Here is a 13,617-nt window from a genome sequence, read left to right as displayed (position 1 = left end):
TAGATTTCCCTCCTTTTTTTTTGTTGCTCCCATACTCTAATGATCCAGCAGCTTTTCACTTTTGCATACATAATGCAGAAGAAGCTAAACGGACGCAACTGGGCGGAAATGAGTGGAAAAGTGGCATAAGCCACACCAATGGATTAGATTTGTGCGAAAAACTACGGCATGCCGGTTCCGCAACACTTCATTATCGTTGCGGGGCAGGGCGTGCAGTGGTGTGGAAGTTCGGGGGTGACATAAGCGTAAATTATGCATTAGTTTAATAGGCCGATTATCAGCAGCCTAATCGGTTTCAGGGAGCCACCCGGTACGGCAAACTTCATTATGAGTGTTTTCTTTTACGCTCCCTGCTGGGCGAGCGGGCACACTACTCTGACACACTGATAAGGAAGGATGGCATCGTCAGCAAAAGTTCGTGGCTTCATGGCTCTAGTTAGTTAGCTCTAGACAGCTAACTCTACGGCATCCTACGCGCAGTGGAAAGAGGAAAAAGGCAGGGAGTAAAATTATACAACTTTCCCTTTAGCTCCATTTCCTTCGTCCTGTTTTTAGCGCGCTGAAAAAAGATTACGGGTTTGATGAAAGTACAACTTAGATAAGGCATAAAATGGTAGCGTAATGGCAACAGCAGCAGCGATGAGAATGCAAAATACCGTCGAGGATGAGGAGGAAAAATTATTAAGATTATAGTGTGTAAAAAGAGCTAAATAGCTCTAGAAAAGGATCAACTTTAAGATTATCCCATTATTAACCATTGGTGGGATTTTGCTGGCTGCTTTTAACACTTTGACCGCCGGCCTGACGTCACAGTTTGCGAGTGAGCACGTAGCGCATGACAAGAGAGCGATGAGAGCGACAATTGTTCGTGCGACTATTATCACTCTTTTGTTTCATTTCGATAAGCGACGTAGCACATGTCGTTCTCGTTCTCTCTTTCCTACCTCATTCGTTATCCAGAGAATTGGTGAGCGTCAGATACAGAGCTGAGCGGTGAACAAAGCCGTCATGCGATTTCATATGACGCGGCGCTTAAAGTGTTAATAATCGCACTAGGGTACTACTAGGAACAGGAAGATAAAACATCTTTTTAGTTTGCTTTTTGTTGTAAGTTTATTTTTTTCTTCAAACGTTTTGTTACACAACACACAATTCTACAATTCTACACAATTCTCACATTAGTAGCTTAACATCAGATACACCCATCTTCTGACGACAATTCCGTTAAAAAATGTAATAGTTTGTTAATGAACCTTTCTTTATATTTTTTTATGCTTATTATTTGTAGGTCGCGGAAGAGCCAAATACGAGATGACGGTACGGTTAGCGAACGCATCGCACTTTGAGCTAAACGACAACGGCGAACATCAGCTGAATGAAAATACGGTGACGGTTCTGGAAAAACAGGTAAGTTGCATAACTTCGAGCGTAAACAGTGCATGACGATTGGGACGAGATGCCGTATCTAGGTGTAGTAGGGAACGTAATATGTTGCCAACAGGTACGGGGTTCTCATTAAATAGAACAACGGTTTCTTGTTGGCATGCAACGTTATCATTTATTTTCTCGCGTATTATTTGTTGAAAAACTGTTTGTCAACACAGGGCACCATGTTCTCTACGGAATAAGGTGGCATATTTTAATAATTGCTTTAGCTGTTTGGTTCTATTATTGTGGAAGGTAATATTACAAAAGGTGCTGTGGCTCTACAAATGTCCGTCTCATATTGTATATTTGAATAGTATAATAATTTCATTACCTTTCTATATTATATTTTTTTATACTTCAAATTCATATTTGTACCACATCTATTACGTATTACTGTGGCTATTTTCCTCGATTTATAAACTCTACGCAGGAAACACTATGCTGTCTGTCAAGCTAAATCTGATAGGCTGCCCAAAAGCATTCCCATCCGGGGATACCATTATCCTTATTAACTTTGTCGCGACCCCGTCAAAGAATGTTCTGCGTCAAATTACTGCGCTCCTCGTCGTTATCCTGAAGTGGCCCACCACCACCACCACTCAACGACTGGCTGAACCGGTGTGGCGCATTAGCGATGGAGTTCAGCACCCGACGCACATTTACCCCAGCCCGGTCGTTCCACGAGTTTCGACGGCTGTTACGGTCGGTGCCAGATTCCTGAATAGTTGGCATCGTTCCCTCGCCACCGGGTACTCCACCACCCTGCCCGCCGGGCGCACCGGAAGAAGCGCCCGTGCTGTCGTTGTTGCGTCTTCTCAGCGAGCCTGTCGAGCGGAACGAACGCGACATTGGACGGAAGCGCCCGAGTACGGAACCGCTTCGATGTAGTCCATCGGTACGGCCGTCCCCGGTGGTAGCGCTGCCTTGCGTTTCCAGCAGCGAGGTAACGAGTTTCTCGAGTAGCTTTAAATCGGCTGTCGTCTTTGTGCTGGAGCCTATCCCGGTTGCCATAGGATTTCCAATTTGACCTCCATTGTTCGGTACTCCTGACGTCCCGGAAGCGGAACCGTGCCCAAAAAGGCGTTCGGCAATCTGTAAATAATGTTTGCAATTAGTAAGCTGGATGGATGATGCGAAGAAAGGAGGAAGATGGTAGTGCATCAACTTTTTGGGAAAGGCTAACTAACTCCATATCGGTTTAATGTAACACTTTTCAGACTTTAAAATTAGACTAATGTGGTATCCAGTATCCAATAAGTGAACCAACGGGTCAAATGGAATACGTCATGAGTGAGGTCATCTACCTGCTTTGAGATTCTCATTTGTCCTTGTTTTAATTACTATCGCTTTCAGTTTTCGGTATCGTTTTATTTAATATTATTGATGAGATGACGAGGTTGGCATCGTTGCACCCCTACCCTGGTGTGCCGTGCGAAGGTGGAAGTCAAATGTGTGGTCGGTCAGCGGTACACCGACTGCAATTAATTCCAATTCAAACACGATGAGCGGAACGTATCATCGCCACACCAAAACCAAGCGCTTTCAACGATTTCCCCGTACAGCTCTAATCAACAAAACACACACATTCGGGCACCAGGTTAATGATAGTTTCAATACTACCACCAGGCAGAGCAAGATACACGTGCGATGACAAATTTTCCACCCCTTCGTTTGTGCGGGTGTACCGGCACTGTCCCAACTGTGTTTTTGAATGTCCGTTGGTGTGTGTGTGCGTCTTTTACCTCCCCATCGATGAAAAAGCGGTGCTCGATGTTCGGCGATGGATTGAAAGCTAATTAAATTTTTACTCAAGCTCGGCTTAATTAGTCTTGTTAATAAAAGAGGTATGGACACGAGGGGATGGGTCCGAGGTTCAATCAAACGAAACCGTATCGTACCCTCATACATTGGCGATAGAAGAACATTAAATGTATCTGCTACGAAGCTTGCAAATTTGATCTATTTTAGGTGGGTTTGGGGGATCGGGAATCAGTTAAGCGTGATCATAATGTCTTTCGTAATTTAAACTCTATCAATACCCTCACACAAGTGATAAATTAGTTACGAAAGGGGGGTGCAAAAACGGGATGCAAGATGCGAAATGCGTGTGGGCACTGGTTGAAATTTCACACTATTGATTTCCAGCGGGATGCGAAATATGACTAATTAGCGATAAAAAAGAGTGAGCAATTACAACATTGCAATGGCTAATTGGAATGTAAATGGTCCTTCCATTCCTTCCATAGCAAACGTGTCACAATTCAATAAGCTCGTTAGTTTTGTTTGACTCCCAACAATACTTCAGTGTTGTGTGAGTTGCATACATTTAGGCGTTTAATTAGCGTTTTTGACTATGCAGTAGGCTACGCTATTTTAAAACAAGTCTACAAGGCTCCTAAAACATGGAATGTGGCAAATAAATTGCATATGTTTCGGCGTTTAGAAAATTAAATTTGTTTTAATCTCAAACCAAACCGTAGCTTTGACGCAGACTGTCCAAACCAACACCTCTACAAAATAAATGTAAAAGAAGCACATGTTTGCAACCGTGCTGCTAACTGAAACAACTCCGACCAGTAGTAGGATTGTTTAACAAATTATCACTTTTTGACTAGCACGTGCTAAACAAAGTCGGCTTAGAGACGTGATTGTGTAAACTAATACCCAACACTGGGTAGTTCAACTACGGCACCACATTAAAATGCATCATTCGTCACCGTCGCTTGATAAGCGCGGCACCTACATGTGTGTGTGTGTTGTGCTTGACGTGCGTTCGTCCTTCACACGCGCGTACACGTGACACGAAGCCTTTCCAACTTTTCAAATTCATGCTCCACCACTGTCAACATTTCGCGTTTGTACATCGCGGCCCACGAATCCGTCCAAAACCATGTGCGTCTGCCACAAAAGACAATCGGCAAAATCTCGGGCACAACAGAAAGTGGGCTTTTAGCGAAATTTGTGTGTGTGTTTTTATGTGTATCGCATATTGTTGATTTCGACGATACGAGCTCGAGATACGAGTTTACTGCACACGTCAAGCGTCAAGCTGTGTGTGTGTAAGGGGTTTTTGAACATCCCTCCCGTGAGCTCCTTCTTTTCCCCAGATGTGTCCCACGAACTGTTACAGACGCACGGGATAAAATCTGCGCCTGTCAGATTGTGACCATGTACGCGTATGCTTCATGGCGCCAACTTACATGTCGCCAAATGTAACATTCATTTAAAGAACAAAAAAAAATCGTCAGTATTTCTGAAAAGATGAAATGAAAAGTGTGCCATTTAAACTCGCCACACGTTCACTGCACGAATTTTTGATTTACTAATTTTTGTTATCTGGATTTTTCTCGGAATTGGAATTCTTGTGTTTTTATTTCGTTGCGTCATTTCAATGCTTATTGGTTGACAGTTAGTACAGCTGACAGTTATCTCTACAGATTCTTATGAAAAAGGCATTACCGAATGAACCAAAAAAGATGAAAACGCTACATAAACTACGATATTTTTATCTTTTTACAGGGTTTCCCACGATTTATTGGTCAGTTCCCATGATTTTTTGGTGCGTTCCCACGATTTTTTGGTCGTATCCCATAGATTTTTGGTTCGTTCCCATAATTTATTGGTATTTTCCGATTGGATATCAATACAATTGAACCAAAAAATTCTAAGGAACGACCAAAAAATCGTGGGAACGCACAAAAATATGGGAACCCACCAAAATTGATGGGAACCAACCAATAAATCGTGGGAAACCCTGTATGTTGTACAAGCTCCAACACAAAATAAACTTTAACGGGGAAAATAAACGCTCATAAACCCATCAAAACAGATACGAACCGGAAGACATTTCCACAAAGCTTTGCGGAGACGTGTAAATTATTCCTGCACCGATCTCGCGCCCAACATCAACCATGGCAGCTGTCACATATTGTTTCGTACGTAAGCCTTCAGTAATATTTGGTCGTTAGAAAGGAAAAAGAAGCCTTCATCTAAGTGTCAGATTTTTCTACGTGCAAGACATTTAAGGTCTCCGAATGTTACTGTGTTCCGAATGTGTTTTTGTGCCGTACAAAAAAAAAACACGTTGGCAAGTGTCGCATTAACAAAACAAAAAACCCTGGCGCCTTTGTGGAACTAGTCTGCAGCGCAAACGTGTACAGAAAACGTCGCTTTACCGTTACAGCTGAAAGAAGCAAGAGCAGAAAAAAAACACGTGTGTGGAGACAAAAAACAAAGCGTTACTTCGTTGCTTAGCCTCATTATTATTCCCAGACAAGCGACACAAATGCCTGGGAATGTACGGAGCTAAAGCCCCTGCTGTACACTTGCCGAAAGCTTACCAGATCTTCCTCGACGGCGAATGTAATGGGAAAAGCATAATAACGACTTGACAGCCACTGGCGGAAATATGAAATGTTAACTAGGAAGAATTCCCTCGAAGCCGTTCTCTTGTGGTTGCAGACATACACAAGATAAAAAAATATAAAAAATAAAGCTTGCCTGGGGAAACCAGTACATGAAAGTAGCCGTAGTATTAAGGTACCGCTAACGAGGCACATGAACTGTTGGCTAGTTTTGAGCGGAGTAAAACAGGATATTCTCGCGGAAAGAAATTTGAGGATGGTTAAATATGTGTCTACCTCCAAGTCTACTAGTTTTCTACAAACTTAATGATGTATGTACTAAATTTTTCAACCATCGCATCTGTTCTACGCTACATTTGATGCGTTTGCTTCATTTTTCGGGCATGTGATACCCATATCATTTGGGGTGATACCCATATATTACGGTCTCTTTTTTTTTCTTGCGAGAACGTATGCAATATTCCTTGCTTTGGTGCTACGCTATGCCATACCATTCGTGTACGTCGTTGCGAGTTTATTTATGCTTTACATTGAAACTTGTTATGAACTACAAAAAAAAAACCTAGTCAAAATACCACACCCAACATAAAGCTCCTTTGGCGAAACTGAACAGTACACATACGCTGTTGAAACCGCTCTTCCCTTTTCACCTTTTTGGTCTGCCAACAAGACCCTCCAAACCGACTGGTACAACACACATCCACATACACACATCTTAATTTTCAACCTTTTCAACAATTTTCTACTTGATGCTTACACTTTCGCTCTGCCCATGCTACGCTCAGAAGGGTAAAAAATAAAAGTCAATGGCAACACCACTTGATGCAAACGGGGTTGATGTTTTCTTCACCCCGGAGCAGATTCGCCAACAACAACGGCTGCAACGCGCTCTCGGTTCGACCGTCCAACGATGCACACGTTTCGGGACGGATTGTGCATGCTGGCGTGTGCTCCCTGACTTATGCTACCACCCGTAAGTAACAATCCACTCTATAGTGCAACACAGGCAAAGCAAACACGACAGACAAACAAAATGCGAGGCTACGGCCGTAAACCGGTGCGGCCACAACAACCATTGCCGCCGTCAGCGTGGAAGGAAGGAAAAGCCAAAATCAACATTTATCAGTTTGAGAGTGAAAAGCATGAAAAATGACAAACGAAGCTAAACATGAACCGTCCGTCGTTTCGCGTGCTAGCAATTGTCCGCGCGGCCCTAGTGCGGACATAAATCACGGACGAAGTGCGAAGAAAGGTTCCCCCTGTTACGTCGTGTGTGTGTGTGTGTGTGTGTGTGTGTGTGTGTGTGTGTGTGTGTGTGTGTGTGTGTGTGTGTATGTGTGGAGTCTGATGGTCGATCATTTGTACAGCAGCTGCGGCCATGCGGCTGTGTGCACGAGGATATTTCCCTGCCAATCGGTTCACGGGCTTCGAAGCTCGACAGCCGCCAGCACAACACTTCTGCCCGAGCAAATCTGCATAACAAGTGCCGCAACCGTTTTTGGGCCCGTATGGTGTGCAGTGCACTAGGGTGAAGCTCGATGGGTTTTGCCCATTTTTCGCCCCCTTCTTGAGCTTACATCCTCCCGAGGCTGTATCATTAGAGGGCTACAGCCAGCCAGAATCACCTTCGGAAGCGGTTTCTCCTTTGGGAAAGTGGGAGTAGAAGATTGTTGTTGTTCGTTCGGTGCGATGCGGCGATGCCAACGATCTCTGCACCGACTTGATTGCAGAATAATAGAATTTGCCATCCCACTCGTAGGGCGGGCAGGATTGTTTTGTATGAGATATGTGAAGCATATTTTCATTTGTTCGCTTCCAACGATGTGTGTGTTCGCGGCGAATGTAAAGTAGCATTATTAACTTTACAAGCTTGAAACATATCTTGTTGCCTGGGATGGGAGGGAGGGGGGGGGACTATATTTAATCTAAAAGAACGTTCAAATTTTACTATACTTTTGTATAAAAGTAGATAAATTCTGTTGGTTGGCGTATTTCCTAGCAGAATCTGCCCACATTTTTCAATTCAAATACAAATCAAACCATGCAAATAAATTTGAGCAATCCAGTGACATATTCCAGCGGTTGAAACAACATGGGGTGAAGCGGAATTTAATTTATACCACCATCCGTTGCTACCGGGAGACTGGCTCGATCAATGACCGTATGAGATCCGGGCGGCCGCGTTCGGCAAGAACGCCTGCAGCTATCAATGTGGTGAGGGAGAGGTTTCGCTGAAAAATGAATCGCTCAATCCGGAAGACCGCTGCTGACCTGCATGTTTCGATCGGGACTGTTCAAACCATCATTACGAAGGACCTAGGATGCAAGCCGTACAAGAAACGCAAGGTTCACGGAGTATCGGAGGCTACAGCGAAAAAGAGGCTGATCAGAGTCAAACAGTTACTTTCGCGCCACGCTGGTCATGAGTATGTGTTCAATGATGAGAAACTCTTCGCCTTGCAACTGACACACAATGTCCAAAATGATCGGTTGTGGCCGCCGTCGTTGGTTAGATTCACCCCATCCCTAATAAAATGTGATCAGTGATGGTTGGGGCGGGAGGGGAGGGTGGTTAATCCAAACGCGAGAAGCTCCCACTGGTATTCATAGAAGAAAAAATGTGATAATCACTGCTGCGTACTACAAGACCCCAGTACTTCAGGCCCCAGCGTAATGAACAGGAAGAATCATTATGTCTTTCAACAGGACGGTGCACCGGCCCACACGGCGAATATATCGTCCAAGCGTGGTGTCGAGGTAATTTGACTGGTTTTGCGATAAAACGTAGTGGCCTCCCAGCTTCCCCGATCTCAAACCACTGGACTTTTATGTGTGGTAATACATGTTGGCTAAGCAGAGCGAACATAAAGTGTACACTATTGAGCAATTATAAGAAGATTATTTACAAGTTCTGGGACGAGAGCTGGGACCAATGGACCAGGTGCGTGCCGCGTGCGATTCTTTTAAAAAGCGTCTTAAGCTCGTAATTTAAAACAAAGGGAGTGTGCTCCCCGCTAATATGTCATGAACGATCTCAATAAACAAATCTTCCATAGGAATTGACTTGAATAGGTCTATCTTGTTTATTTATTTTTTAAACACATTCTGAAAGTGTATTCGAACTTATTGAACACCCTGTATAACCTATATAACAGGGATAACTGACTTCAAATCTTAATATCTTGTAACAGATTGAGCGTATTGTCATACAATTTTGCAAAAGATTAAAAACACTTTAAATAATTTCGTAATATATACGGTTTTTACTAATTTTTGTTATTTTAATTTTTATATAACAAATCATTAATACCCATCGACAATATAAATAAAAAAAAATAAACATTTTCGTCGATCAATATAGTGTAGCCACATAAATTTTAGTCATAATGTGAGTTTTCAAAACGAATGATAAACAGCAGCTACTATTTAAAATATTATCTAAATGTCAGTATACGTTGTTTACATGATCCATTTTCAATTAAGCAACTTGTCTATATCAAATCTATGAATAACATTTAACTGTTGTTTCGCCGATTCAATGATCAAGAAAAAGCAAAACAATGAAAACACGACAATAAAACAACTAAAATTTTATTAATAATCATCATTTTCATCATTTTTTAGTTTGATTATATCCAATTACACTTTCCTGGGGCTCATGGCTATCGTATATGATAGACATCAAAAATGTAAACAAAAAGTGCTTGGCCACCAGGGCAACATAAACAAAAATGATCTGCCAGTCAAAGTGTTAATCATTAATACAGTACTTATGTCAACATTATTGCATAATTTTAGGCGTTTATAGCGGAGTTGGATTGAATTACGGATGTTTTCAAACTTGCTGCATATTTCGAAATCTTGTAAGCACAATTGCTAAATGTATATTGTAGTATTAGCCATGTTATAATAATTTGTAACACAATGGCCATGTATTGAATATATTTACTAAAAGATATTATATTTTTTGCTTTATCAATTCAATTTCAAACATTAACATTTTCTTTCCTCTCGTTGAAAAATTGCCAACCGCTTGAATATTAATGATAGGAAAGTTTGCGAATATCTTAAGCAAAATAGCTTATGGCGCTGGCACCCACTTTGGCGTACCCCGTCTATCAAAACACCTCCCAGACTGGAGGCGTCGTACGGTACGGATGCCTTTTCCTTAATCACCCTGCTATAAGTCATACCCTACAAACCGGCTCTTCCTTGAAGGTGAGTTCATCGATACCAGCATTACCACCTTCGGTACGGGAGAAAAATCAGTCCCCTTGTCTGGGACAGCGATAAATCGTTCCACTGCAGCAAAGCCAAATTCGCTCTCACAGGTCTCAAGCATCCGTTCCGTGTACCGATCCGCCGGTATCGGTTACAGGTCACGGACCCAACACATTCTTCACCGAGCGTTCAAACGACACAGCTGTCCAAAGCACAGCATCGGTACCAGAGCCAGCGCAAATCCCTCCACACCGGTAAAACTTTGGAATTTATCTCCAACGAATCCGCACCTGTATGTGTGTATGTCGGGTCGGTTCCGAAACTGGGGACGACGGCTAGCTAAGCCTCGTACTGCTGCTTGGTCGCTTAATTTCACTCTCCTGGGCCGGCCCAGGACGGGGCAACTCGTGTACTACGAAAAAATGGAACTGACAGTGGAGTGGACTTACCTCGCCGGCTGCATTGCTGGAATAGCTCATCCGCTTGACCTTTCGATAGGTGTCATCGTCGACGGCTTCCTTCAGGGCTTGCTCGAGTGCATTCTCCAGATTCCGTGCCTTTGGGTCATTTTCCAGCTCGGCGTATCTGTTGGCAAGAAAAGCAAGGGAAAGACAATGGAGAAAGGAAGAAGCAGAAAAAAGCGCCAACTCTTAACGGGAAAATGTGCAAAACCCGGAAATCCTCACAGTTCCACAGGGGTCACAAAGGAGCCAAATGGAGGGCGGCTGTTGAAGAGTTTGGTGAAAATCGACCCGACAAATAACTTTCAACGAGTGAAACACACTCTGCCCCTTCGTTTCAGTTTGCTATCTTTTACGTTACGATATTTCCCGAGATGGCGTAGATGCATTGACCACCACGCCATACTGTTTCTCACCGCTTACGAACGCGGGAAAAAGTAAGTGGTTTCCCGTGCCATAGGCAGGCAGTCACTGGAAAAGTGGAATCGCGCACTCGTGAAACGGCAGCAAGCGATTGCAAATATTTATTAACTTTTCAAATATGACTCCTCGGGCTGTTGTAACTTTTTTATCGCTTTTCGAGCACTTTGAGCCACTTGCCTCCGACCGTCCCGTCTTCTGGGCTTCCGAGAGAAGCTTTCCATCAAGCTAGACCGTCGGCAAAGCGTTTGTGAGTGATTGTTCGCCTTTCGAAACAATTGTACCAAGTGGACGTGGGGAATAAGTGTAACTTTGAATCGGCATACGGTGTAAACATGAAAAGATCATTACGCAGTGAATTGTTTGCAAACTTATCATATTGCTTTGGCGCAATGTTTGATGTTTGTCAAAAGGGTGGTAATTTTCGATGCAAACGATAAAATCGTGAAACATGGGTCAAAATTGATGCTCGTTGTGTTTAATTAACAATTTGCGTTTTTTTTTAAAGACACATGAGAATACGTAGAATACTTACGCTGACATCACGTCCGCTTCACCTCCACGATTCCGGCGAATGGTGGTGCGATTTGCTGTACGTGCCGTGCGAATATCCGTCTCCCAGAATCTGTAATTAAAATGTCGACATGGCAAAATGTGGTTGAATAAACAAAACATTTAAGAATTTGTGGTGTAATTTGACAAAATAGTACATAATGGTTTCCCTACTTTCCGAACTGTTTCGCATACCTTTTTTTCGAAACAGTCAACAAAATGTGACTCTTCATCAACTTCTGACAAACGAATGCTTTAATTATAAAAGTGTTTAATGAAACGTCAAGTTTGAAAGCTTCTTTATGTTTGTTTTTTTTTTATTATGCCTTCTCTTTTGCGGTTGAGCTTACTACCAATTACTGATCAATTTCCGTGCTGACGTTTCCTCTATAACCAAACCCCGGTAGCTCAAAGATCAGCCCGTGGGCGGCGAACAGCACCTACAAGCTGTTTCCGGTTTGTTGTGCAACCTGTTCTGCCCCATTCAATTTATCGTTCACGCGAAGGCGGACACACGCAAAAGCCACCTTTGGTCCCGAAAAATTGACATTTATTTATGTAAATTTACGCACTTCTACTCTCCCACGGGGAAAAAGCGGTTGTAAAATGGCGGCTTGGTTTACACCGTCCACGGTAGCTAGCAGCAGCGTTACCGGTGGTGGTTAGGGAAATTTATTCAAACGCACTCATTCACCAAAAAATATGCTCTCTACCATCTTGCAACCGAGCAAGTGGGAAGAAACAATCATAAATATTAAAGTTTAGCGTAAGCACGTTGGCACGGCGTGTGGCCGTAAGATTGTGCTGTGTGATCTCCCTCAGAAAGCTAAGCCTAGTTTTGGTGTTTTTTCCAATTTCCTTTCATCCAGGTTTGGCAGTGGTTAACCAATGGAAAACAATGAATTTACCAACGGAACGGTTTCGTTAACTGATGACGGTGTGTGTGTGTGAGAGAGAGAGGGTATAGTGTTTGTAGGGCGTAGTGGCGTATGGAAAACACGACTAACCTCTTCGCGGAGGTTGAACTTTAACTTGTCTAATTTTGAGCATCGTTTCATTTCGAGCCCATTACTCGCGAACCGGTGTGCCAGTATCTGATCCACTGGTACTGGCACATCCAGCACTTGCACCAGTGGTCCTGAACATCCACGGCCAAGGGTTCCATAAACATGTCAAACCGTATTACGCTACCTTCCGCCCTTTAGTGCCATGAAGCGTAGCGGAGGCTCATTTCCATGTCGCTTCCGTCGCACAGCTTTTGCGGGGGTCCGGGTCGAAAAGTAGAGCACGGTTTTCCTATCTTCAACAATCTACTCCGACTGTCCGGGGCCGGGCATGATAAGTTCTAATCTATTTGATTATAAAGATTTTCCGCGCACGAGCAACACCGAAAAGGTGGGAACTGGTTTGGGAATCAGTAAAACCCACAAAACAAAAATCCCAATCTGCTCTGTACGTTTCGTGCTTCATTCTTTGGAGTTATGCATTCTTTTGTTATGCTTGGAGAAAGTGGTACTCGTGCTAATCGGTTTCACTTTCACAAGTACACTCTTACACTCAGAGGTGATAAATGGGCAAGGCGTTTTATTTGGCAATATTATATGTGAATATGTGCCTAATTTTGCCTCCTGGTGCGTTGTATTAGCGATCTTTGCATCTTTTTTCTTTGCAGCAGGTCCTAACGGAGCATGTATTTTCCGTGCTTTGTGGGAATAATCGGGATGAATATTTCCTCTATCATTCTGTGTTAGAGGAAATATTCATCTAATGTTATTCGTTGTAGTCCTGATGACTATTTGGCTCATGGATTTATATGAAATATATTTATAGTTGAAATAGTTTCAAAGGATTAACGTTAAACAACATACCAACAAAGATGCTAGCATCCAAAAGCTCCCCATTGAAGTAACAATGTTTCATTCTAATTGTTGTATTTTTTTATAAATATCATTTTTTTAAATCCGTAAAATTTTTATTTTCCAATTCATGTCAGAAATTAAAACCATACGAATATTTATGTTTTTTTGTTTGGTTTTGTTTTAACTTTAATCATACAAAAAAGGTTGCAAAATAGATACTCAGGTATAAAAAAGATTAAAAATAGTATAAACATGAAATCATATCAAATCAAAACTAACCAAAGCTGGTAATCGCCAAAACAAACCACAAAA

General features: G+C 42.6%; 2 protein-coding genes across 3 annotated transcripts in view; one reads left to right on the top strand and one right to left on the bottom strand.

The window, feature by feature from the left end:
- LOC120900535 overlaps nt 1–13,617 on the top strand; it is a 199,733-nt gene that overhangs the window by 80,903 nt on the left and 105,213 nt on the right. Inside the window, exon 6 of the mRNA XM_040307647.1 lies at nt 1,289–1,407. Within this exon, the coding sequence (XP_040163581.1) occupies nt 1,289–1,407 (119 nt within the window). The remainder of the gene's footprint in view (nt 1–1,288; nt 1,408–13,617) is intronic.
- The window catches only part of LOC120900536, a 33,763-nt gene continuing 21,546 nt past the window's right edge, over nt 1,401–13,617 (bottom strand). For both annotated transcript variants that reach the window (XM_040307649.1, XM_040307648.1), the window contains exons 11-13: nt 11,430–11,519; nt 10,463–10,598; nt 1,401–2,520 (exon numbers count right to left, since the gene is read on the bottom strand). In XM_040307649.1, coding sequence (XP_040163583.1) covers nt 1,957–2,520; nt 10,463–10,598; nt 11,430–11,519 — 790 coding nt within the window. In that variant the 3' untranslated portion in view covers nt 1,401–1,956. The remainder of the gene's footprint in view (nt 2,521–10,462; nt 10,599–11,429; nt 11,520–13,617) is intronic.

Source organism: Anopheles arabiensis, chromosome 3 (assembly GCF_016920715.1).
Source record: "Anopheles arabiensis isolate DONGOLA chromosome 3, AaraD3, whole genome shotgun sequence".
NCBI lineage: Eukaryota > Metazoa > Arthropoda > Insecta > Diptera > Culicidae > Anopheles > Anopheles arabiensis.
The sequence above is the reverse complement of the archived record's forward strand: the minus strand, read 5'-3'. Positions and strand labels throughout refer to the sequence as shown.